We start from the raw sequence: 27,080 nt of genomic DNA, 5'->3' as shown, positions 1-27,080 counted from the left end.
TAGGTTTCTTAGGAATCTTTCTGGGTGCTCCACACCCCTTCCCACCTCCACGTCACCCCTCAAAGCAGTTGTTACAACGTTTGGCTTTGTGGATGGCATTGAGATACATGTATACTGATGTCAAAGGCCTGGCAGAAAGAGGAAAACAGCAGCAGTGGGCAAAACTGCAACAAAGAAATGGCTTTTGTTAAAATGCAAATATCTGCACCCAGAGACCAGATCTCTGAGGCCTCGCTGTTTGCAAGGATGGAGCATGGCCTGTTCAGGCCTCAGTTTCTCAGTTTCTCACAGAGACTTAGATTTCATCTCTGACTTCGTCTTTTTTTTTTTTTTTTAAGGAACAACATATGTCACATGAAACTTTTTTTGACATGACAATACCTGGAATAATTAGATACATAAAGAACAATGAAAAGAGAAGTGTTTCTAAGTATATTTTGAGCAGTTATTATCCACCATCAGTGCCTTTCAAATGTCACCAGAGCCTTTGTGGAGTGTTCGTCTGTTTGTAGTGAAGGAAAAACTTTCTTGCTGCCCTCCTCCAAAATAGTTGGGAGCATTTAAATCTCTGTATTGAACTATGGCAAGTCACTCTGAAATGAAAGTGTTCAAAACCTTTATTTTGAAAAGCCTGAGTGGTGTCCATCAAAGCAGCTGCAGAGAACATGCGCTTTCCAACACTTACCGAGCACGCTCATCTGCAAATGTCAGAGATGCTCTCATTTAAATAATCTGACAGCTCGCAAGAAGACACCTGATGAGCATGGCATTCAGTTGTTAAAAGTACAACATAGAAAAGTCCAGAAAGTTTTCCCAAAGAAGTTATTAATCATTCACAGAGCTTTTTTATATGCGGTTGCCTACTGAATGCAATTATTTAATTTCTCTCTCCTTCTCTCTCTCTCTTTTTCTATCTACAAATAGAGGCTGTGAAGACTCATTTTAACATAAATGACACCTGGGGGTTTTTTTCCTGCAAGTTTTATTGAGCAATATTCACATGCAATATAATCTATCCAAAGTATACAGTCAGTGCCACACGTGTCATCACCTAGTTGTGCAACGATCATCACGCTTTATTTTAGACCATTTTCCTTACTCCAAAAAAAAACAAGTAGGCATAAAAAAGAAAACCCAAAACATCCTCTACCCCTATCCTTCCAATATTATTGACCCCTAGTATTAGTGTGGTACACTTGTTACTGTTGAAACAATATTACGATATTACTGTTAACAATAGTCTGCAGTCTGCAATAGGGACTGTTCCCCCATATACCACTCTATCATTAACTCTCTATGCGAGTGTCATACATTTGTACCAGTTCAGGAAAGGACTTACTTATTTTCGTATGTTACACTTAAACAATGTCCACCTCAGGGCTCACTGTGTCATACGATCCCATATTTAAATTTCTAGCTTTTCTTCTGGTGGCACATGTGACTCAACCAAATTCACCTACAATTCACCACTATTACCTATAATTTCAATAATGAGCTACCCTCATCTTGATCCCTTTCCAAACATTTAGGTTCAACCTTGTTAAAAATTCTGTAAATTATAGGCAACCACTGCCCATTCTTTAGCCTCAATCTATCTCTTGGCAACCTATATTCTACATTTTATGACTATGAGTTTACGTATTCTGGCTCATATTAGTGTGATCATATAATATCTGTTGCTTTGTGTCTGACTTATTTCACTCAACATTATGTTCTCAAGGCTCATCCATTTTGTCGCCTGCTTCAGGACCTCATCTCTTTTTTCTGCTCAGTAATATTCCATCATATCCAAATCTATACCACATTTTGTTTACCATTTGTCTGTTAATGGACACTTGGATTTTTTCCATCTTTTGTCAATTGTGAATAATGCCACTATGAACATTGGTATGCAAATGTCTGTTTGAGGACATCTGGGATTCTCACTTGAAAGGAAAAAAAAATCAAAGCCGAAGACTGCATAGATAGGCTTTATACATTTAGTATGCATGCAGAAATGTCTAAACATGGAACTGTTTGATATAAAACACATGTATTACTTTTAGTTTTTTTCTTAAATTTTATTGAGTTATTCACACGCCACATAGACCATCTACAGTAGACAATCACTGGGTCACAGGATCATCACATAGTTGTGCATACAACCCCATGATCAATTTTAGAACATTTCCATTATTCCAGAACAGAAATAAGAATAAAAAATAAAACCCAAATCCTCCCATACCCCTCACCTCCCCTAATTGTTGGCTCATAGTATTGGTGTAATAAATTTGCTATTGTTGATGAAACACTATTAAAATATTACTGTTAACTATAGTCCCTGGTTGCAATAGCTATGTTTTTCCCCACATACCCCTCTATTATTTTTTTTTACATTTGTATTGGTTCATGCAAGAACTTATTTACATACATGACTTTAAACAACCACTTTTAATCAAATTCACCTACAATATGTTCATATCTCTTATAATCACAAGAATGAGCGATTACCTCTATTCATTCCCAAACATTTAAGATCAACCTCATTAACAATTCTCTACATATTAAATAACTGTTCCCCCTTCTCTAGCTTCTGTCTATCTCTAGGTACCCTATATTCTACATTTCATTTCCCATGCATGTCTTTATTTTATTACTATCTAAGCATACATTGGCTGAAGGGGGTATCAGTCACAAGGTTTTTACAATTACACAGTCGCAAGATAAAAGCTATATAATTATACAATCATTATCAAAGATCAGGGCTACTGGATTAGAGTTCAACAATTTCAGGTATTTCCTTCTGTCTGTTCTAATACACTAGAAATTCAAAAGAAATATCTATAATATGACTCAGGAGTTATGATCATTTGTTAAATTCTAACTTCTCTGTTACAACTCCTCTGTCTCATTTTATCAATCTTTCAATCTTCAGGGGTATTTGAGCAACGACCGTTCTAACTTATGCTGCTGAAAAGAGTTGACAGTATTATGGGTAGAGGAATGCATATGGTTAACTTGTAGGACTGGTACGTCTGGGTGTGAGGGCTTATCTGGCATAGGAAAGATCTGGAAGCTTTAAGTTTCTGTGAACTTCTTGGCAACACCAACTACCTCGCACGGAGTCTCCACCAAGATGGCAGGGTCTTCGCGGCAACTGTGCTTTGGGCGTTGCCATGTTGCTTGAGAACATAAGATTTGGCCAACTTACGGAATCAAACATCAAGATGGCGGCACCTGCTAGGAAGGTGCACACTAGGGGCGGCCATTTTGCCTGCTAACATGGGCGTAGTTCCTGTGGCTGCGTAGGAACATGGCGAACATGGCGCCACCTATGGGAAAACAGATGAATATAAAATACAGGTATTTTTAAAACCTACTTAATGCAAAGCACCTGAACTTTTAATTTCTTACCATGGGGCAGCTCATTGAAAATCCAATCGCTCTTCTTTTCTGGTTTATTGCATTTTGTAAAGAAGTACCCTAAGCTTGAGTGCCTCCAAACTTTCATCCTGGGGGCCGGAAGTTGTGTTTTGTTGAATAGAAATTAGCATGAGTCCTTGAGGGGTGGGTCCTGGCATGGCATCTTTTTCCCTTTGATAAGGAGGTTGCAGATGGGAGACTGCTGTGGGATTTCTTGGTTCAGTTGGGTGGGTGGAGAAGGTCAGTAGAAGGAGCCCCCAGGGACACAAAGCGTAAGAGCCCTCCTCCAGCTGCCGGGTGGAAACCTCATCGTGGCCTCTCGGATTGTTTCCAGGCATCGTGGCTGCTCATGATCCCAGCTGCTTCCTAAGCCCGAGATTCAGCCCCTCTGCCTCTGCTGCAGCTCCATGTTTCATTACGTGCTACCCATGGGCAAAAGAGTAGAGACCCAACTTTCACAAATAGCCCGTGGAACAGTGGGGCCAGGTGGAAGGAATCTTTGTGACATCCTCACCGAAGACAAGCCCCCAACACACACAGATTTGGTTGGTTGGAGACCACCCCTCCCCCTCTTCTGGGGAACGAGGTGGGGTCTAAGGAAGCAATTGGAAAAGTTTACTAGCATAGCCCCTTGCACAAGAGACGCCTTGGAGGGGGATGCTCTCCTCTGCTGGAGAATGCCGAGCCCAGACAGATGAGTCACCTCACCGGTTAGTGATGGAGCTGGCACTGTAGAACTCACTGGGGAGGGAATGCGTAATGGGCTGCCATGTGTCCTCTTGCCAGGTTTAAATTAATTTCTCCAAATGTTCCCTTTAGTTAACAATGATTGATAGAGTGAAGATATTATTAATAAAAATTAGGTACCCAGCTAGGGAACGGACTTTTGTTCGTGTCTCAGCACTTAGCACAGGGCAAATGAAAAAAGGATCTTTTCAGCGGCTTGAAATTGGAATGAGTCGGGCCAGGTGGAAAATGAATCCAGCCATTTATCAAAGTTGTCAAGAGGAGTCTCCAACCAGAAGTGTTTACCAATATTCATGATGAGCTTCCAAGTGCTGCTAATAGGAGCTCCTTTGACAGGAACTCACAGGACTTCCAGAAGGACTCGGGTTATGTAGGGTCCCTATTTTACTGAACGCGTGTGTGACTTGTGGCTCTCGATGCTCACAATGATGAGAATGTGCTGTGGGACTTCCGGAAAATAAACTCTGCAGTTCGGAAAAATGTCTGCTTGGGATGGCTTCAATGAGGCTGCAGTGCGTGCTCTGGGTTGCTGAGGAAGCCGAGGGAATGGCAGTGTCGGGAGTGAAAAATGAGCGAGCTGCTCCACGCTCATCATCACATAAATCTGAGTCAAGGAAATGAGGGGGAAGAAGAGTCAAGAAGAAAGCATATGAAAAAGTTAAATAAAAACCTGAGGCGATACTCCTGAAGCTCTGTACTTAGGGATTGATTAGGGAGTGGGTGCATTGAGGCCTGTGTCTTTCTGGCAGTCAGTCTGTGGCCAGGCGGGGGCAACCCGTGTCTGGAAAGAGCTTGCCTTCCCAACTGACTGTCTTCAGCAGGCACTTGCTGAGCACCTACCAGGTGCCTGGCACAGTTTGGGTTGCGGAGGATGCTACGAGGAGTGGGAACACGGTCTTCTTAGTGACAGGGACTCTGGACTTTACTTCTTTGCCTCCTTCCCCCACCCCGCCCAGTGCCCCATGGGAGCCAGTGGTTAAATCAGTAAGTGCAAGAATTTGCACCCATAAAGAACTATGCTTTTCTCTCCCTCCTAGCATGTGTGAGTGTTTGCTCAGTTGTGTCAGGCATGCTTTGCAGTATGTTCACTTGAGTGGTCTTACTAGCCTCTTAACTAACTAGCCTCTGGAGCAGGTGCTGTAATTATCCTCATTTTACAGAGGAGAAACTGAGGAAGCATCAAAGCTATGACTTGACTAAGACCGAAATACAGATCGAAGCGTCTTTTCCAGCATCCGTGCCAATGAGCGCTATGCTGCCCCACAAAAAAGCCAGCCATGGACTCAATGGGCTGGCCAAGCTATTGAGCCAGTCCCTTGTTTCTATGGCCTTGGTGGCCAAGTAGGATCAGCTGTTCAGGGAGGTTGAGCAACCCATTGATTGCCTAAAAGCCCAGACCTCCCTGGAGCAGCTGGCTGTGTTCTTAGAGAGAGCGTCCCAAAGGGCTTTCGAGAGTTGGGTCCAGTCCCCAAATCAGTCGTCTCTCCCCTACACCTTGCTGGTCTTGCGGGGTCAACTCGGGACAATACAGAGAGGAATGCAGAAAGGGGCCTTTTGCATCACAGCTTCCTGTGCCGTGACAGGGAAAGATGCTCATATAACCTGGATGAGAACAATTGTAGGTCTTGGCTTCCCAGAATTCAACTTGCCCGGGAGGTAAAGATTTCTTCTCCCCCATAGGTGAATGCAGTGTCCCCTTTCCACACCACTTCCCACTTTTCCGGTCTGAAATGCCGATTTATGGCAAACATGAACTTCTCCCCCTCTCCCGGCTTGCAATGCCCAGCAGCCAGCAGTTTACTCATCCCTTCAACAATTTCACTTTTTCTTTAAGCATCCCCGACGCGAAAGCTCCTTTCCTCCTTTACCATTTCCCTTTCTTGCTTGCCTCTCTAGAGCAATGCAAGCTAGTTCTGGAAAGGCGGCTCATTGGCCGGCATCTTTTTTTTTTGTCAAGAGTCTGTGGTCATTTTTGAGAAAAAGAGCTTTTTCTGTGGCTGTGAGACTGAGGACAGCTGTTCTGAGGGGCTTCATTTTCACTTTATTTCTACTGAGAAATATTTCAGGTTTCTAGCTGAGTTAGACGCCCCAGTCTCTGACAAGACTTGCTTCCTGGATCCCAGTCCTTGGTGATCTGTCCCTGAGTCTCGAAGGTATAAAGTCTGCCCCTCCCCATCTCCCAGAAGAGTTGCTGACCGTGTGAGTTAGACTTACTGAGTTTTAAGAATGATCCCCAGTGTGGATCAGAGAAGATATTTTTGCTCCGAGTTGCAACATTAGAGCGACAAGTGGAACAATTCACACAGTTACCGGGGAGCAGGGGAAAGGGCCCACTCCGTTCCCAAGCAATTATTGTCATTTCCAATAGAGTTAACTGGGCTGCAAAGTGAATCCATTTTCTCACTGCAAAATAAGTGTGTTGGATTGTTTTTGTGGTTACTATGCAATTAGTTCTTTTTGCCCGACTTTGCCTGGTGCTACTGCCTTTTCAACAAATGTATTTAGAATAGTATCAAGCAGCAGATTTATTCTCAGTCTGCTGCAGACTTTCACAGAAAATGGGCTTCCTCCCTCTATAGGACCTGAAATCATAGGCGCATTGAATCAAAAGCGGTGTTTTAGTTTAGAGACGAGAGACGGAGATGAGAACAAAGAACCCACCCAAAGAACACCCAGTGGTGGGCAGCGTCAGTATGGAGCCATCTGTCCCTCTTCCCAGTTTTACATCGGTCTGTCCAGAGTCCCATACAGATGGAGCACTGGCATTTTAAAAGACCAGGCAGAGCCGATTTACGCAACTAGTGCACTCACCGCTCAAACTCAGATACCAACAAAGGTTCAGGATAAGTGGGAATGGTGGGAGATTGAGGAATTTAGGCAAAAATCCTGGTATGCAACCTGAAGAAGAGGACTGAGGCAGCAGCATAAGAAATAAGAGCAAACCAGAGTTTTTAACTGTGTCTAATGTTGATGAACTGTCTTTCCACCAGAAGGAGTTGTGGACTTGAGTTTCCAGGCTTATTCCTTTAACCATCCATTTTCATAGATACATGCAGCCTCAAAGCAATGAATCTGGGCTCCTAGCATGAATAGAGGCTTAATAGCATTTACATGCTCAGTAAATGCTAATATGCAGGTGTTAGTAACCTTTTAGAGGGCTAATTATCTCCCATTTTATTACTGGGCACTGCGATCAGTCATCCAGACCAGGCGAGTGGAGGTGAGAGGGAAGTAAGACCATCCCAAACCCATCAGGGATTATGGAATCCATGGCAGCAAATGTGCCCAGTGATAAAGCAACAGATCAGGACAGATGCAAAGGGCCTTAGAGGTGAGGAATGTGAGACCCAGACAGGTTTCTGGGTTTCTGGGACTAGAACCCACCCAGGTCCCCTGCATCTTAGTTTGTGGTGGACCGGGTGCTTAGGATGCTTTTTAGCTGCAAACAACAGACAGCCCAATTCAAATGGCTGAAACAACCAGGAACGTTATTATTTCCCATGGTAAGAAGATGTCTTGACTTTGAGGGTGATTCTTCCATCTTCACCCTGTGCTGCAGCCTCCCTGTAAGGTAATTGTCAGTATCGCGTGGGCGATGGAGGTGACCCTGCTCTCTGAAGGGCAAAATCACTCAGGGAGATGGATGCAGTCCGGAGCCACTGTGGCGTGTAATGTCGAGCTCCAAAGAGTGCATCATTTCTGCAAGGCCAGAGCTGCTGGATGCTGCTGCATAAACTTGATGGAGAAACCTCCAAAGAAAATAAACAAGATTGTATGGATTCGCTGTTTTCATGGATCACTAATGATCGAAATGGGAGATAATTAGCCCTCTAAAAGTTTTCTAACACCTGGATATTAGCATTAACTGAACATGTCTTATGTGTAAATCTTTGCAGCAAAAATCATGCTTGGTATGGATTAAATAAATAAATAAATAAATAACGGGGAACAAATGTTAAAATAAATTTAGTAGATTGACATGCTAGTGATCAATGAAAGGGAGGGGTAAGGGGTACGATATGTATGAATTTTTTTTCTGTTTTTCTTTTTCTGAATTGATGCAAATGTTCTAAGAAATGATCATGATGATGAATATGCAACTATGTGATAAAAAATGTTCATATTATATGTTGATTGGTTTCATTAATAAAAATTTAAAAAATATTAATAAAATAAAATACAGACAAAAAAAAATCATGCTTCGTTAACATGCACCAAGCAAAGTGGTTTGAACTGACATTCATTTTTATTTCTTCATTGTGGAGAAAATAAGCAAGCAAGCAAAATCCTTTGCCCCTCCTGGGGAAAGAGTCTCTGATGATAAACATTGTCTTCTCCTCTGGGTATGCATCCATTCAGCCCAGGATTCTTGTCCTAAAACTCTAAGAGGTCATGCAATGAAGGAGAAAGGATGGGTTGGGTAGTGGTGTGTGGGCGGGGCAGGGGACTGGTGGGGGTGGTAAGAGATCAGACACCTGCCTGGGCCTTAGGCTGGACTCTATCCCAGCCGAGTGGCTTTGGATAAACCCCCCTCCCACACCTGCCCTTCCACAGAGCTGTTGTTCCTGCGTCTTCAAAGTTAAAAGTCTGGACGTCATCATCCTTTAAGGACCCTCCCATTGATACAATTCTAAGGTAGCAAAATAGGAACTTGACTCATTCAACTGTGCACAAATACCTTCTCGACTGCAGAGACATTGGAACTACCCCATGGGTGTTAAACATCTAAATATTTGTCGTCAAACACAATTGGGGTGGATGACCTAGATCACCCCAGCTGCTGACCGTGCGGCAGATCATCACACGGCTCAACAGTGTTTCCTGCTGATGAAAACTTCCACGTGGAGCCAATCGGGTAACAGGAGCAGTATCTCTAGCAATGAGACGCGGGTTGGCTTGTGCAAATACCTCTGACCAAGACTTGGAATTTACGCTGTTTATTGTCTCTTGGAAAACCTCTGCTTCTTTTTGGTTCACTGAGTGATTCCCACAAGTTCAGGTCCCTAAACCTGGGGCTGCTTTCACAGCCACTCCCAAGGGGAAATGAGCTCAGTTCCTGTATTCTTCTCAGTGCAGTAGGGAGAGCATGGTGTTAACAGTTGATTTCCTTTGCTTGGGAAAACAGCATATTTGCCCTCTTTGAGCCTCAGTTGTTTCATCTCTGTAGTGAAAGGATTGGTCAGGATTGGTGGATTTCAAACTTTTTCTGGCTGTGAAATTCCTTAAACAAAAATTCCATGGGGAAGCCAGCAAAGTACAACAGGTGAAGGCAGGTGAAGGGGCTGTGGCTGGAGAGGGGTCTGGGAACTCTGGGTCAACCTTCCCCTACCCTCCTCTACGAGGAAGCTCAGGAATCCCTCAGATCTCCCAGAACACGTTTGGAAACCAGTGGCCTCGGTTCCAGATGGCCTCTAAGCACTCATGCTGATGGTCTTTGGAACTTCTGGTCTTTGGCCTCCAGGTAGTCAAGAAACACAAATGTATGTCACAACTGCCTCTCCTCAGGAGCCTCTCTGTTGAACTTCACCCATATTCACGACCTCTCCCCTTACTCACCTGGATCATAGGCACTCCCCATCCCCACTCCTCACCTGCTCACTACTTTTGAATCTTAGCAGGCTCTACCCATTTTTTGTCTTACTCTCTGCTCTCCCCTCTGAATATCCCCAAGCCTTTGCAGAGTGTTGGTAATTCCCTCCTTCAGATCACAGCTGGGGCTGGGACACCACACAGATAAAAATGGGACCTAACCCCTGCCTGCCTGATCTTTTTTTTGCTGATAAGTTCTTGGGACAAAATTGCAGTGGGCAGACCCCTGGCTTGGAGAGGGCCTCGGGAGACCCGGGTTTGAACCTCCCCTTGTGTCCTTGGGGTGAACTGCAGAGGCACGTTAACGAAGGAGCTTTGCAGTGATGTCACCCTTGTCAGTCGTCATTATCGATCATGGTCTGGACAGCAAAATGTAGCGCCCAACCCCCTGCAGAGCGGAGCTATTGATCTGGTGATTAACCACGCATGTCTCTTCTCTGCCCGGACCCTCTAGGAGTCTGACGATCAATCCGATGGTCTGGCGTTTGGGCTGCCTCTCCTACTCTTCTGGGAAGTTGGCTTTTAAAGTGCTTAGCACTGTAATATGCAGGGCTGGCCAGGCAATTGCAGGCCCCAGGACAAAGTGAAAATGCAGGGCCTCTGGTTTGAAAGCGGTTTTCGATCCTTCCAACGTCTCTGCCTACACTCCTTCGGGTGTGGCATAGCCATGGGATACTTGGGAGTGGGGACCCTCATAATTGCCCAAGCTCGACCCCAATCCTCCCCACAGCTTGCCCAGGCCACCATCAAGGACGGAGGGTGGTAGTGGTCACTGGGCAGGGAAGAGCAGGGAGTGTGGCAGCCAAGAACCCATCCCGAGGAGGAGAGGAGGCAGTGGGGGTAGGGTGGCAACTATATGGGAGCTGAGGTGCCCACTCCATTGTCCCATCGACATCATCCACAAAGCACAGACTTGAAGGCAAAGTCATTAAGAATTTCAAGATGGTGGCTGCAGAGTGCTAAACCCCTTCTAAGTTCATGAAGCTGGCCCTGGGTGTGAGTATGCATAAGGTGCCCATTATGTGCTTGATGACCAGGCACTGGGGGTTTATAGAGGAAAGGAAGGTCGAGGGCTTCCGGTTTCTAGAGAAATGCCCCTGAAATGACAATAGTAGCTGCTCAGGGGGCGTTTGAATGTGATTACTCTGAGCTTCTGAATGTGACCTATACAATGGGGAGGATAGTGAAAGTACTTAACGTTTAACTTAACGTTAAAGGAAATTGCATAAGGCATCTCTTCGTGGTGTACTGTGAGAGCCCAATGTTACTCATGTTTTATCCCCAGTGTGGGAGACATAGTTGGCCATTTCAAAAAGTTTGTGTTCAAGGATTCCTAAGGAAAATGAAATTTCAGCAAATTGAACTTAATACTTTAACTTTTTAAACCTCTTTGATTATGTTGCACCACAGATAGAGTTGGTGCAGCCAGAGAAGGAATGGAAAGAGATCAATGGCAGTTTAACACCACCACAAGAAGCGTAAGGAACCTCAGGCAGGAGTAGTGAAGAAGTTCCTTTTAGGTTTGAAACTATGATATACAATGGTTTTGTATCTGGGCTTGACTTTTTGAGACACTTTTAAAAAGAGCAGCCTTGGAGCTAAGAGAAAAGTCTTCCAAGTAGTCCCTGAAGAGTGAAGGGGTCCCTGTGGTGTTTGCACTCCGTGGTGTGGGCCAGCTGCACCATCGTCCCCACTGGGTAGGCATGGAAAAGCCCACGAGGGAGGGTGACAGGGTCCTCAGGGATTCCACAGGGTTTCAGCTCAGCCCTCCACAGCAAAACTAGCAGCAGAGCCTCAGTCCCAAGGCCTAACTACAACTAAGCCGGTGGTTCAAGTGGAGAAAACGCTGGCCCTGGAAAGTGTGGTTCCCTGGGACCTCCAAGCATCCGTGGAGGGAAAAGGGACATTGCCTACGCTTCCGCCTCCATGTTCTCAAAACATGACCTTCCATTTCTATCATATGTTCCTCCCAGAGAACTCTGTACTCTCAGGTAAATTTGCAGCTCAAAATTTGCTTTTCAGCGTTTTTGACAAGGTGGGGTCACAGAGGAATACTGCCACATGCTGGTCTGAAATTGTCATGTGCCCCAGAAAAGCCATGCTCTTATCAATCTTGTGGGTGCAGACCTGTTGTTGGGTGGGACCTTTTGATTAGATGGTTTCCATGGAGATGTGACCCTGCCCATTCAAGGTGGGTCTTAATCTGCTTACTTGGAGTCTTTTGGGAGAGAGACATTTTGAGGAAGTGCTCACATGCTTGGAGTAAGAAAAATGCTCCAGGAAAAGCTAGAAGGACCCACAGGAGCTGAGAGAGACATTTTGAAACCATCTTAGGAGAGAAGGGCCAGCAGAAGTCACCATGTGCCTTCCCATGTGACAGAGGAACCCCAGACACCATCGACCTTTCTTTAGTGAAGGTTTCTCTTGTTGATGCCTTAGTTTTTACATTTTTATGGCCTTAGAACTATACATTTGTAATCTAATAAATCCTCTTTGAAAAAGCCAGCCCATTTCTGGTATGTTGCATTCTGGCAGCTTTAGCAAACCTAAACAGCCACCCTCCCACACTGTAAAAGTGGGCAATTAAATGACCATGGCAGGGTGGCTGTTCCTACTTGTTTTAACTTGATCTTGTGGCTTCCCTCCCAGGAGCCTCAGAATATTGATAGAAAAGTGATGGGCTCTCTAGCCTGATGTGCTCAAATGACCAATTCCTGAAACACCAGGGTTTCAAAGTAAGACAAAGAGTTAGTTTATTGCTGATTTATTCACTAGGCATGAAGCAGGAGATCAGATGGCCTATCAGCCTAAAATATGTCTCCCCAAACTGCAGTAACTCTGATAATTTATAGTATCAAAAGATGGGCAGGGGGCAGTGCGACCGTGGCTCAGTGGCAGAATTCTCACCTGCCATGCTGGAGACCCAGGTTTGATTCCCAGTGCCTGCCCATGCAAAAAATAAAAAAAGGGGCAGGTTTTAGGAAAATGAGCACAGTGGCTCTAGGTGATATAATTAGAGGTGATATCAATATTGAGCATGCACAGATTGATTACATGCTTAGTCACAGGATGTATATAAGAAAATGAAGGCCTTAATCTGATGACAGGTGTGATTTTTAGTATTATTTTGAAGGATAGGTGACTTATAGGTTAAAGTCTAAGCTACTGCATGTCAGATGGGCCCCTTTTGGTTACATCCCGTTTGGGTTATCAAGATAACTTTGAAATTAGAGTGGGTTAGTTCTGGATTGACTCAAAGCCCTTCATAAATGTTAGGGGCTATCTTTGGTAAACATAAGACTCTAGGCTGAAAAACCAGACAAAATATATACTAGTGAGGGTCAGTCACAAAGTTTTTATAATCACAAGGGCACAAGATAAAGGCTGTAATATCATTATCAGAGATCAAAGCAGCTGGATTACAGTTCAGAGATTTCAGGTATTTCCCTGTGTTTCCTCTAATCTTCTGGAAAGTATAAAGGAATATCTATGAAATGATACAGTACTCATAATCATCCCTTATATCCTAACTTTCTGGTGACAGTATAAGCACGATGACTTTACGGGCAGTGGGGCTGCAGTTAAGTTCTGGACTCTCACTTTTATTTCCATCTATATGCTCTTCCAGGGAATCAAGACCACTCACAGCTTTCTCAGCCAAATGGGGACAGCTCTCAGCTCGGTAGAAGAGATGCCTGGGTGGAAACGTGTGCTGTGGGGGCCTCACGTTTGTTAGATAGTTTCCCAGATATCAGGTGCTAAGAAAGTGTCCCTCAGCGCCTGGGTATTTTGCTGTTGCTGGATTTGTATACAGCACAAACTTTTATCGGCTTACAGTGCCACTTGTAAAGGATTCTAGTGATCTTGATGAGAAATAATTTTATACTAATAAAAAGTCTCATATTGTATTCAGAGTGAAAGACCCAATAGGTTGACTAGAAGAGCTGAGTAAATGAAACACATCCTTGGGTGGAAGTCAGTGACAGGTGCTTATCTAAAGCTGCCGCTGCATAGCCCTCTAAATGCCCTTGAGTTGAGATGGACAGTCACAGAGCTTTGTATTTGCCTCGGGTCTTTACAAAGTACAGGAGCATGATCTTAGCTGGTCACCCCACACCCCAGGGGGAGGAGGGATGAGTGCCCCCCACCCCACCCCCTGGTTGACAAGCTCCTGCTGAGCCATCTGGCTGGCTGTGGGGAGTTGGGGCTGGGATCTGGCTCTCCTGACTTCTCACCCAGTGCTCCCTAAACTAAAACAAGCTGGCTTCAGTAGTTCGTTAAATTGGACTGAAGGTTAACGACTTGCAAAGCAAATTCTTTACAACTGTTATAAAGGTCTCATTGCTTAAGTGTAATCTAGCAAAACTGCCAAGCCCCCTCCACTTCCCTAATTCTTGGACTTGCAAGGGTGGCACAAAGTGTCCATTCGACTCCAGGACAGACTACACTCAGCCTAGAATTGCTTGGAGTGTCCTTGGAAGATTCTAGAAGAGACAGTGGCACCTCTTGAGGGACAATTTGATGTGGTGCTCCAGACCCCAGCTTGCTTGAGTTCAAATCCTCCCTCTGCTCCCCAGGGGCTGGGAGTAGCTGCTGGACAGCTCTGTGCCTCAGTTTCCTTGTCTGTACATAGTCTCCACCTCAGAGCGTGGTGAGGACCTAATGAGTTAGTCGATGTGAAGCACTTGGAAAAGTGCCCGGCGTGAACCATCCAGACTCCACCATGGATGGACACAGCAGAGGCCACCACAGGCCCAAGTCCCTGTCCTCTCCGAGTTTCTATTTGGGGATGGGGGTGGGTGGGTGCACTCAGTAAAGTGAGTAGCCCTGAGCTAGGCATCCTCCCACTTTACGGCCCCCTCTCAGTGGGAGCCTTTGACTATGAGTGACCCCTCGTCACTGCAGTGTTTTGCCCACCAACAGCCACCGGCACACAGAATGTGCTGCCAGCAGCCCTTGAGGTGCGGGAGGCACTCCGGCCAGTCTTGTCCTCGACGCCCCATGCCCGTCAAGGAAAGGGCAATGTGTTTTGCATCAGTAGTGAACTAGGTCAAAGTTGAGTCCATCAGAAGTTGTGTAAGGACTTGCCGTAGTTGGTCCAGGGGCCAGAGGTCTCCCCCTACCCCGCATTCATTAACAGTAATCTGTTCAATGATTATCCCCTGCGGTTTATTGTGGTGAGTCAGTCCAAAGGATAGTGGACCATGGCTGTGATCCAGCAATCTGACCCTGATGTCAGAGACAAGCCTCCAGGGTGCCACCCAGGGGCCCCGCCTTCCCCCCTCTCCTCCCCGCACAGTATGTAAGGCCAGGAGCCTCCACTCCCCAACACAGCCTTCCCCCAGGGAACACGTGCTCACCAGTGGGAAGAACCTGGAAAGAAACCGTGGGACCCATCTCTCGTCAAGAGCACCCAAAGGGGAGAAACGTAAGCAGAGCTTTCTTATTTACATTTCTAAAATTTACTAACATGGCACGATCTCATTTTCTTTTAACATAGACGGACAGCCAGCTGGTGATGAGAAGCCCAAACAGAGCCCATCGGGCTTGGCTCGACAGGGCCTTCTGAGGTTGTGCTCAGAAAGCCCGTGTTTTCTATTTCAGGTAACTCGGCGTCCGTGCCCCTCAGCACAGATCTGCAGAGATGCCTCCCCAGCTGCCAAACAGCCCGAACTTCTCAGCCATGGTGGTGCAGGGCAGCCTGGATGGCCTGCCCCAGGCGGTGCGGGAGTTTGTGGAGAGCAGCGCCAGGTTGTGCCAGCCCGACCTCATCCACATCTGCGACGGCTCCGAGGGGGAGAACCAGCGGCTGCTGGACAACCTGGAAGCACAGGGCATGACCAAGAGGCTGAGAAAGTATGACAACTGGTAAGTCTGGGCCCCACCGCTCTTACCCGTGGGGCTCCTTGTCTCCTTGGTATTGGTAGAGAGCGTCAAATTAGACCTTTCTGAGGGTTGTAGACTCTTGAATAATTTTTTTTTTAAAGTCAGAATCATAGAAACTTTAATTTTATGACATTGGTAGAGCAGCCCAAGCCTTAGATGAGATGACACATATGATAGCTCTCGGCAAGCCAGATCATTGATAAAAGTGAAAGAGGACAGTTCTCATTCTTAAAAACCTAGCTCATGGTCTAGCAAGAGTCTCCCTAACTGGGTCCTGGTAGGTTTAGCTGTTCAAGCTTTCTGAGCATCTTCAGTGAGCTCAGCAGCCTGCTGGGCGTGGTGGAGAACACGATGACAAGGACGATTGTCCATCCCCAGATGGTGCTGGCTGCAGGGGCTCCTGGGCACAGACGCAGCACAGAACAGCAGCCCTTCCCTCTCAATTCCTAACCCCTGTGCTTTCTCTTTCTGCAGCTGGTTGACTCTCACTGACCCCAGGGATGTGGCCAGGATCGAAAGCAAAACAGTCATTGTTACCCAAGAACAGAGGGACACGGTGCCTATTCCCAAAGCAGGCCTCAGCCAGCTGGGTCGCTGGATGTCGGAGGATGACTTTGAGAAAGCATTCAATGCCCGATTTCCAGGGTGCATGAAAGGTGAATAAACATTTATTTCACTGGGCAAAATATCAGCAAACCTTTCCCTATAGCATCTGTCTTAATAGTAATTCTAAATAGTAATGGAGACCCTGGTGGCCTCTAATAGCCGTCAAAATTCCATTTGTGAAATTGGTACTGTATTGAAAATGCACACGTTGTTTCTGGCTTTACCATCTCATGTGAACACAAAAAAATATCTCCGTGCATATGGATTTTAACTATCTTGCTGGAACCCAATTGCACAGCATGGGAACTCTTTCAGTTTTGCACGCTGCTCACTTCCCAGTGGACTCCTCTGAATGTGGGGGCTAATGGGGACTGTGAGAGCAGGTCTGCCCAGGAGAAGTTGCCTTTGAGCGTCTCAGGTCGACACTCACCAGTGCTCCTGACCCGGCCCGCAGGTCGCACCATGTACGTCATCCCCTTCAGCATGGGGCCGCTGGGCTCACCCCTGTCCAAGATAGGCATCGAGCTGACCGATTCGCCCTACGTGGTGGCCAGCATGCGAATCATGACACGGATGGGCGCGCCGGTCTTGGAAGCGCTGGGCGATAAGGAATTTGTCAAGTGCCTCCATTCCGTCGGGTGCCCTTTGCCTTTGAAAGGTAAGCTTCTCATTTCAAAATCCAGAGTTAGAGTTTAAAAAGTCAGTTCTGCCTTACTCCCTGGCACGGGCCGGCTACCCACGCCCCGGGGACCCCCGAGTAGGCAGGCAGTGCGCTCACCTGAGACACATCCTCTTGGCAGAGCCCTTGATCAACAACTGGGCCTGCAACCCGGAGCTGACGCTCATCGCCCACCTCCCAGACCGCAGAGAGATCATCTCCTTTGGGAGTGGCTACGGCGGGAACTCTCTCCTCGGGAAGAAGTGCTTCGCTCTCCGGCTGGCCAGCCGGCTGGCCAAGGAGGAAGGGTGGCTGGCGGAGCACATGCTGGTGAGGGGGCAGGGACGCCCTGACCGCCCGCAGTAGCAGGCCTCTCGGGGGACTGGGTGGCAGATACAAACGGCGCTCCAACTCCCGTCTCGTGCGTGTGTGCAGGCCAGGAGAGATGGAGAAATCCCTTTGGTCAGAAGTAAGGCACTAGGGTATCTCCTGGGGAAGGATCCCAGACATAATGGGACTCATAGAGCTCCTTTGGGATTTACTGTTTTAAAAGCATGACTTGGTACTGGTACCTGCAGTGGTAGGGAGGCTATAACGCGTTCCTGGACTGAAGCCCTGACCCCTGGGGGAGAAAGGAACCAAGATCTTAATGAGGCATTTTATCCGCCACCAGATCCTGGGTATTACCAACCCTGAGGGTGAGAAGAAGTACCTGGCAGCGGCGTTTCCGAGTGCCTGTGGGAAGACCAACCTTGCCATGATGACCCCCACGCTCCCGGGCTGGAAGATTGAGTGTGTCGGCGATGATATTGCCTGGATGAAATTTGACGAGCAAGGTAACGCTTCTCAGCCCAGCTGTTGGTCATAGTCGGCCTAAAAAGAATCGTTGGCCCCCAAAATGTGTCAACTTCTTCTATGCCCACAGTGTGCGGAAGATTTTCAATTCAGTTACTGAGATTTTTCAGATCCTTAGACATATGTATTCTGTAAACATCCTCTCATGTAATATTGAATCTGGATTCAAATGGGGCCATATGTTGCTTTTCATTTACATACATAAATTTGTCAAAATTGTATTGGTGGAAAACTAATGAGGATAAAAGGAGTTGTAAAAGTCTCAACATGTAATATAATGCTTTGATAAGAAAAGATGAATGCGTATTCTAGAGAAGGGAAAAAAGTTTTGAGAACTTGGTGTAAAAAGCCCAGCACGATATAAGAATGCATGTTATGCTTTGCTAAAACATTCACTTCTACTTCTCTGGCTTAAAACTTTCCAGGTAACTTAAGGGCTATCAACCCAGAGAATGGGTTTTTTGGTGTTGCCCCTGGAACTTCTGTGAAGACAAACCCCAATGCCATCAAGACCATCCAGAAGAACACGATCTTCACCAATGTGGCCGAGACCAGCGATGGGGGCATTTACTGGGAGGGCATTGAAGAGCCTCTGGCTGCAGGTGTCACACTCACTTCATGGAAGAACAAGGAGTGGAGGCCAGAGGATGGTAAGGCCCATTTCAGAGGTCATGTGCTGCAAGCTGCAGGTGCCGTCTGCTCGGGCCGGGTCCCAATGGGCCTCTTTCTCTCTTTTTGTTGTAGGGGAACCTTGCGCCCACCCCAACTCACGGTTCTGCACCCCTGCCAGCCAGTGCCCCATCATTGACCCAGCTTGGGAGTCTCCGGAAGGTGTCCCCATCGAGGGCATCATCTTTGGAGGCCGCAGGCCTACTGGTGAGCCTCTCCTTCATTCAGGCTGGGAATGGGGGGTGTTGGCCACAGAAGGATACCCATGAAATCTTTCTTTTTCCGTGGGCTATGACCTAGTCAGAGGGAGTCAAGGATCAGGAGCTTCCTTTCCAAGGTGATTGGCAAGTTCAAGTGTAGAAGCAACACTTTTGTCATGTAGGACCTTTCTGGTCCTTGATCTAATGTATTTTAACCGAGTTTGTTTTTCTTGGCATAGCCACAATGGGGTAGTTTTTTTTTGTTTGCTTGTTTGCAGTGCAAGGTCCAGAAATCGAACCCAGGTCTCCTTCATGGAAGGCAAGCATTCTACCACTGAACCACCCATGCATCCCACAGTGGGGTAGTTTCGACTCTGTGGTTTTCTGCACTTTAGCTTTAGCTTTGGGAATGCAAAATTAGCTGAATTAGAAAGATGTTGTTTAGCTATGTCTTTCTAATCTTTAAGATGACATTGCTAGCCTGAGAGTCTGCATGTCGGAGCCTTTAAGAACCATTTCTTTGTCCCTGAACAGGTGTCCCTCTAGTCTATGAGGCTCTCAGCTGGCAGCACGGCGTATTTGTGGGGGCAGCCATGAGATCGGAGGCCACAGCAGCCGCTGAGCACAAAGGTAAATCAAAGTCAAGGTTTGAACCTAGAGTTCAAAGAAGGGTGATTACGGCTTTGTGTGTATATGTTTGGAAAGAGAGAAAAAGAGAAAGAAAGAACGCCAAGCTTGCTTATGTCAACAATAAATGGTAGCCACTGTTGTCTGAGGAGAACATCATTTACCAATGGCGTTTCCTCTCTCTTTTATAGGTAAAGTTATCATGCATGACCCCTTTGCCATGAGGCCCTTCTTTGGCTACAACTTTGGTAAATACTTGACCCACTGGCTCAGCATGGCCCAGCACCCAGCAGCCAAGCTGCCCAAGATCTTCCATGTCAACTGGTTCCGGAAGGACAGAGAAGGCAAATTCCTCTGGCCAGGCTTTGGAGAGAACTCCAGGGTGCTGGAGTGGATGTTCAACAGAATCAATGGAGAAGACTGCGCTAGGCTCACGCCCATAGGCTATGTCCCCGCAGAGGGTGCCTTGAATCTGAAAGGCCTTGGCAGCGTGGACGTGGAGGAGCTCTTCAGCATCTCCAAGGAGTTCTGGGAGAAGGAGGTGGAGGAGATCCAGAAGTACCTGGAGGAGCAAGTCAACGCTGACCTTCCGTATGAAATTGAGAGAGAGGTCCTAGCCCTGAAGCAAAGACTAAGCCAGATGTAGTCAGATCTGAGAACCTCACTTTTAAAAGCATCCCCTTTCCGATCGGTAAGCTTCACTGGGACCAAGGGAAGGTGGAGTTTCCTCGACTGCTGCCACCCACAGCCTGAGAATGACCACGCCAATGAACACATTCCAAAGGCACACTCTAATTGTTCACGTGAGAGCCACAGACTGGGAGCGGGAATCTTGGCACATCCCCAGCACTTCCTCTCCTGTGCAGATTTTGGTCAACTTTAAGAACACTCAGACTTTTTATCTTTTTTTTTTTTTCCACTTTAGCTATATCAGTTAGCTAGAATGCACAGAAACAAAAAACTACTTGAGCTCTTTGTGTGTGTGTGTGTGTGTGTGTGTATGTGTGGCATTTTTGTGTGTAAGTCCATATGTACTATTATCTAAAATAAATATATTTAATACCTTTGAAAAAATCTTGGGAAAGATAACCTACTAGTCATTGCTAAAGAGAAACAGTTCTTTATTACTAATATGTGTTCTTAAATTATTTTTGTATACCGTAGTTCCTTACCTTTATATAATTTCAAGTTGTTCCCTACTGCTTCTTATAAAAATCACAGAATAAACTTTTATAGAAAAGATGGATTTGCTTTGCTTTATTTTTCTTATTTGAACCACTAAGAGAAGAGGTGTCTGTGATTAAACACCTTGGAGTCCACAGTTCCCTTGAAGACGTGGGGGATGTTCAGGATCACCCATGAACAGGGGTGGGTTGAGTGGATGGAGGGAGCAGAGGGAGCCCAGTGGCAGAGGCCTGAGCAAGGACAGTGACAACCAGAGGCAACGTGGCGCCAGGCTCTGATCAGTGTCTATGGAACCTAAAATGGTGGGGCTTTTGTACCTGTAGCAGGGAGTCTTAGACACATGCTTTTTGGCAGACTTGTGGGTCTGGGGTGTGCTGCTATGCACAGGAATGACCTTTTGTAGATTGCATGGTCTTCTTGTGTCCACCAACTCCTTCTCTCTACCATCCCCAGGGGAAGAGGGTAGAGGGTCATCCCCAGGGGAAGAGGGTAGAGAGAAAATTTTTCTTCTGAAGGAAGCTGCAGGAATCTACCATGACACAAGCATTAATTGAGCTCCTTCTGTATACCAAGCATCTTGTTGGACTGTTTATGGGAAGAGACAATGGTGTGGTTTGGCCCCAGCTGGGTCTCAAGCCCTCCCCAGGCCTTCTCTGCTGCTGCCGGCATTTTATTGGGTGTTCCGGAACAATCCAAACAAGCCATACACTTTATATTGCACCTTCATTCTGCAGATAAATGCTACTTCCCTCAAGTTGTTTTCTCATCCCTGGGCCTAGGCTGTTGAATTGGCTTTCGTTTTTACCACACCCGAGTGAGCAGGCTTGCTCTCAGGTTCACCACGACACCTCAGGCTTCTGGCTTTCACAGCTCACGGACCTGCTCATTCCCCTAAACCCCTTTGCTCCTTACAGCAGCTCCACCTGGAGAGTGAATGCAATCCCCAAGTTTGATAGGTGGGAAACTGAGGCCAGTGCCCCTCTGAGCCAGGTAATAGCAGCTGCAGTTTTCTCCCCCTTTCAGGAGCTGAAAGTCTGACCCAACTCTCCAGAGAAATCAGTGCATTATAACACCAAAAACCACTGATGGGGAAAAAAACATTTGAAGGAATTAAATGCTACCTGCTGTATTAATTTAAACCAGCAGCTTCCAAACCTGTTGCTTCTTTCAGTCGCAGAGTACTTTCTTGACTCTGACTCAGAAACCAAACATCTCAAAGAGACAAAACTGGAGGCCCTCTGCAGGAGGCTGGGAGGGTGTCCAGATCCAGGCCTCCAGCCTCCGTTTTCCCACTCCCCGTGGCCTCCCAGGCAGTTTCTCGGACCCCAGAGAGGGGCTGCCAGAGTATCGTGTGGGCATCCTTGTTAAAATGCCTGGGAGGACTAGGCGAGGCCTTCAGAGGTTTTCCCTCTCTCTTTACAAAGGTGGACAGCTCATGGGTTTCCTACCCAGTGTCACCTCCCAGCCAGTGTGACCATGTTGCCGCCAGACCCTGGAAGCCTGGTGGACAGCCTAGAGGAGGTCAGTTAAACCACATAAGAGTTTTGAGGGGGCCCAAGGGACTTAGCGCTTGCTCTTGGTTCCTGACTCAGTTTTCCCAAACCGTGCCTCCTGGGGGTTCTATCCATTTCCAAGGTCTTGGTTTCTGTGCCAAGACCTCGGGTTACAACAGTGGGGATGCTATGAGCTCACTTCCCATCATTATCTTGTCCTGCCCTCGGACCCTGAGAGGCAGGAAGACATGCGGCCTAGCCCACTTTGCAGGTGGCCAACACAGGCTCAGAGAGGGCAACAGGCTTGTCGTTCTGGGAGGTGGAGCTGGAGTGGAAATGAAGGCCCAGATTCTCCCGATTCCAGCTCAACCCTCCCCTCTGCCCCACAAGCCCCAAAACCAACACAGGGACTGACGTCTTCTATTGGGCTCCCACGTAGGAGCTGCTCCCTGACCTCGATGAGTTCCCGGAGTCATGTTGGCATCTGGGCTAAAGACCAGGGCATGGTAGGCACACAGCAAATATTGAACCAGGACCATAAACCTCACTCGGGGAAGCCAGTGGGAACGTGGCAGGTAGGCAGGTGGGAGGTGGGATGGGTGAATGGCATGGGGGCACACTTAGGTGTCAGGGTCCATGTACTCTTTCTTTTCTCTCCCAGCTCCTAGTGTCCACGCAAACTCCAGAGGCAGGGACTGCTCCGTTGCCCCTTGGGCCCCACATGCATGCTCTTTCCAGACATGGACCCTCGCAGGTCCCTGGGCCTGCCTTCCTGCCAGTGGGCCCTGGGCAAGAGCAGGGCTTTGGCTTTGTTCTCGCTCTTGGCAGTTGCAGTAAGGGGGCACCAGGTGAGATCATCTACGGGCAAGGGCTGCTCACCTGCTTCCTCCTCCTGCCCTCCTTCCTTTCCCTTGTCTAGCTGAGGCTTGATTTCCTGGTCTGTGCAGCAGAGATAATGATAACCCCTGCTGGGGTCCAACGGGGATAAAATGAGACCATGCAGCTTAGCATGGGCTCTGGAGCCAGGCCCCGCTCTTTTATTTGCCGTGTGACCTTGGGCAATCGCCTGAAACGCTGAGCCTCAGTTTCCTCGACTGTGAAATGGGGACAATAATCATACCTCCTCCTGGGAGTTGTTGAAAAGATCAAATGAGATGATACAGTTGAGGATCTTGGCACAAAGCCGTGCCTGGAGCAGGAAAGCTCGTGTCAGTTTTGTTTTTACCCTTCCCAGGCAACCAGCCACAATGACCAGCTCCGACTCTGGGGTGGGAATCTGACTTCTGTGCAGCTCCACACACTGGTCCTACTTCTGCTGCTGGTTGCAAGATGAAGGATTGATGGTGGGGCTGGAGAGAAAAGCTGATTGTGAATATCGGGGGCATTTTTTTCTCCTTGTGTGGCAAGTCCCCCCACCCCCAGCGGCAGCCGCCCTCACCCTTCTCCAGCATCTTAGAAAAAGGTTCTGAGTTTGTGCTCAGTGATTCTAATGTTAAGAAATGTTTCCTGGGGAACAGTCATGGATATGCACTTGGCTTTAGACCCGGGATGCTCATTATGGGATTATTCACACTGGCTGAAAAATAGGAATCAAACCAAATGCCCAGCAATAGGAGACTGCTTCAATAAACTGTAGTCCCTCCAAGCATACCCAACTAAGCAGTCATTTAAAATGGCTCTGCTGAAGAAACTGTATTGACATGCAATATTTTCCACCCACTGTCATGTGAAAAAGGTACATAATAAAACCATTTTGAGTATTGATATAACTATGTCTAGAAAAAACTGGGGAGAAAACTACCTCAGAATAATAACAGTGATGATTTCTGGAAGTTAAAGTGATTTTTAAAAATTCTTCTTTTGGCTTATTCATGTCTCCTACTTCTGCAATGATTGTGCATTGCTTGTGAAACAAGAAAAGATATATAGATAAACATGATCAGTTTTCAATGGCTGCATATTTCCCGGCCGTTTTGCTCACCTAAGGGTTGGTGTTGAGGCTCCATGGAAGCAGGGTGGGGGCCAAGGGGACTGCACTAGTGAGGAGGGTGGGGGCCCCTGACCGCCACTGGCCATTGGCGAAGGCCGAACCATTCTGAGTGGCTTGGAGCCTGGGGAGAAGGGGCTAGGAATGCATTGGCGTCATCAGTATGTTTACCAATTTGCTCAAGTCTATAAACATCCCCTCCACCTCCCAGCCCCATCTCAAGGGCCCATTCACTGCCAGGCCTGACGGAGGAGGCAGGGGGCAGAGCCAGCCTGGCCTCCTGGAGCGGTGGGCTGGGGGACAGAGCTCTGCACCTAGCCTTCCAAGCACCATCGGCCCCACACCATGGTAGGTTGTAGATGGTTGTGATCAAAAGTAAATCCTCCCAAGAGAGCAACAGGCAGCGAGGGTCCATCGAGGTTGGAGTGTTGGAGATAGCAGGCATGTGCGCTGTCCTAGTTGGGGCCCCAAGGGAGAAAGGGAGGGGCAACGTGGCCTTGGGAACGGACCTCGCCCGGGGCACCAGGGCACATGGGCAGCAAGGTTGGTGTGGACAGGTGACGAGCCTGCCACACGCCCACCAGGGCGGACATTCAGTGTGGCAGGGCTGAAGGGTCAGTCCTCCCCCAGGACCCCCAGACCTCCCACCGTGCTAAAGGGCTCCTGAACCCAACCCTAGAATCGTCCCTTGTGGTCATTGCCTCCCTCGGTTGTTAGATAGTTTGAGTGTCACACCTGTCCGCTCCCCAGCCGGCTGCCGAAACCAGCCCCTATAGGACGTCTGCAAACTGAGGCCCTTGGCAGGGGGAGAGGATGCCTCCGAACTGAGAAAACCCTGAGTCAACTGACTTTGTCCCGATGCACCAAGACAAAGTTTCCCCCACCAGCTGAAATGGGCGCTTGAGACCACAAACGAATTTCAGATGGAGAAAATTAGGGTGATTTCCATCCCCCTGCTTTTCTGAAGTTGTGCTTGGGGATTTCCTGCCCCGGCCCACACAGGCAGCTCCACACCGTGGGAGCCCTGGGAGAAGTCCAGCACAAGGACTCTTGCTAGGGGCCGCCGCCCAGGACTGCTGCGCGGATTTCAGGAAGGCAGGCTGGTGCCCTGTCGATGCAACTCGGATTCTTCTAGCACGGCTCCCGCGGGCAGCGTCCCGTCTGCCATCTGGGCCCATCTCTCAGCACCAGGACAAGACCCAGAGGTTTCTCTGGAGCCGCAGAGCAGAGATGCAGGGTTGCGGCAGAGGCACCGTCACGCTGCCATATGGTCCCCTGTTGGCCTGCTAACACGCTCGCGGTGGAGCCAGGAGAGCATTTGCCTTGCCGACACCTGCCAACGACTTTGCACTGACGTGCTCCTGGGTGCTTGCTTGTCCGCCACCTGCTCGCACGCAGATTGGGTCGCCGCAGCCCCGTGTCGCTGCGCAGTCCCTTGGTAATGGGCTATGTAAATGTGCGAATGAGCGCCAGGCACGCTGCCGTGCCAGCCTGATGGCAGAACTCTTCTCCAAGCGAAGCAATTTGCAGCAAAATATGCTGTAAATATTTGTTCGGCTCAGGAAAATGACTTTAATTGCATAATTAGACCTCGTTGTGGATGCTGCTTCCGGACAAAACGAGTGGGGAGGAGGGCTGAGCCCACAGCTGTCCTTCAGAGTTGGTTGAATCCAGGGACTGACTGTTTGTTTGCAAAGCCTTTACTTGGGCTCCTGGCTTGCCAAGGCGTGGAGGCAGTTTGGGGAAGAGTTCGGGAGGGTGAAGGAAGGGAGCTGGGAGAAATGGCTCCTGTCAGGGAGAGAAAAAGATCCTTAACCTCAAAAGACCAACAACAAGTGGTTTGCAGCGCCCGGAAGGGGATTTTGCTCTGTGCTGTCCAAATGTTCTCATGCCCGCTCCACCTTCACATTTTTGCCCCATTCACGGACAGTAACTTGAGCAAATGATCAATTCACTTCAGTGAGGAAGAAAAAAATCAGTGGATTGAAAGAAATTTGTTTTAGAAGAAAACATCACACCATACCCATAAATTAAACACCAGTATTCCTTGCGAAGGGGAGCCATAGAATAAATACAACGCCGAGTGAAGGAAGCTACTGACAGAAGACAGATATTCCGTTCAGATGAAATGTTCAGGTGAAATGTCCAAAATACACAAATCCACAGAGATGGAAAGTAGATGAGTGGTTATCAGGGACTGGGGGGAGAGGGCAAGAGGTGTGACTGCTAATGGAGTCAATGTTTCCTTTTGGGGTGATGAAAAAGTTCTAAACTCCGATTGTCATGATGAGAGCCAAGATTGCTGAGTGCTGGGCCCATTTGCCTCCCCATATTATCCTAAGCACCATAAAAATCATCTGATCAGCTACCAGACAGGAAACTGAGGCCACGGAGGGGAGAGACCTGCAAGAGTCTCGTGGCAAGTATGCGGCAGCACAGACCACCAGAGGCCACCACTTCCAGGCTGCCCGCTGGCCTGTTATTGAGACTGGGGTCACGACCCTGACCCTGAGCCAGTCCTCACCCCGAAGAGGGGAGAACCCAAGAGTCCAGAGACCCAGGAACCCTGCCCCAGCCTTGCCAGCGAATCAGGAAATGCCTCACAAACCTGCTTAGGCAAGCGGAGGGAGTGCTGGGCTCAGGGAGCGGGGCAGGGTTGCAGGTACAGTCCCAGGGCAGGAGAGGCAGTTCCCCCCAGCCCTCCCTGCAGCTCTGGGCTACAAAGTAAAAGCGGTGGCTCTGGCTGTAGCCTCTAAACTCCCCCAGAGCTCTGGGGATGGTCCCTGCCTATCTGAGCCTCAGTTTCCCCAAGTGTAAAACAAGGTGCTCTGCTTTGCCCCCTGGAAGCCTTCCCATCTCCTGCCACCCTGAGGTTGGAGCCACGAGGCTCTTTAGTGTGACCGCAGAAGTGGCATTTGGCGAGCCCAGGTCCAGGGACCAGGGAGAGTGGCAAAGCAGCGAGCACGCCCACTCACCCAGGCTGGCACCAGCAACACGAAGGGCACCTCCCAGCCCCAATATCGCAAGCGCAGCCTAGTGCCATGCCCGAAATTGCACCACTTGTGGCACATCCCTCTGCTCCAGACCCCATGGCACCATCCAACTGCTGACCCCATGGGCACGTCCCCAGTGTCCTCGGACCCTCCATCCCTAAGGCTGGCCCTCCCTCGGCTGCC

The 27,080-nt window shown here is 48.0% G+C and overlaps 1 protein-coding gene across 2 annotated transcripts; it reads left to right on the top strand.

The window, feature by feature from the left end:
* Positions 1 to 3,939: 3,939 nt before the first annotated feature.
* PCK1 (phosphoenolpyruvate carboxykinase 1) lies at positions 3,940 to 20,474 on the top strand. 2 transcript variants are annotated; one of them, XM_077160408.1, is made up of 10 exons: positions 3,940 to 4,112; positions 15,343 to 15,606; positions 16,099 to 16,280; positions 16,685 to 16,888; positions 17,031 to 17,218; positions 17,562 to 17,724; positions 18,169 to 18,393; positions 18,488 to 18,619; positions 19,147 to 19,242; positions 19,431 to 20,474. In XM_077160408.1, exons 2-10 carry the CDS (start codon positions 15,383 to 15,385, stop codon positions 19,883 to 19,885), a joined length of 1,869 nt encoding a protein of 622 aa, XP_077016523.1. In that variant the 5' UTR covers positions 3,940 to 4,112; positions 15,343 to 15,382; the 3' UTR covers positions 19,886 to 20,474. The 2 variants fall into 2 exon arrangements, with proteins under 2 accessions (XP_077016523.1, XP_077016514.1); XM_077160399.1 differs by lacking the exon at positions 3,940 to 4,112 and adding an exon at positions 15,083 to 15,166.
* Positions 20,475 to 27,080: the final 6,606 nt, after the last annotated feature.

Source organism: Tamandua tetradactyla, chromosome 1 (assembly GCF_023851605.1).
Source record: "Tamandua tetradactyla isolate mTamTet1 chromosome 1, mTamTet1.pri, whole genome shotgun sequence".
Classification (NCBI taxonomy): Eukaryota; Metazoa; Chordata; class Mammalia; order Pilosa; family Myrmecophagidae; genus Tamandua; species Tamandua tetradactyla.
Note: the sequence above shows the minus strand (reverse complement) of the source record. Positions and strands in the feature narration are given on the sequence as shown.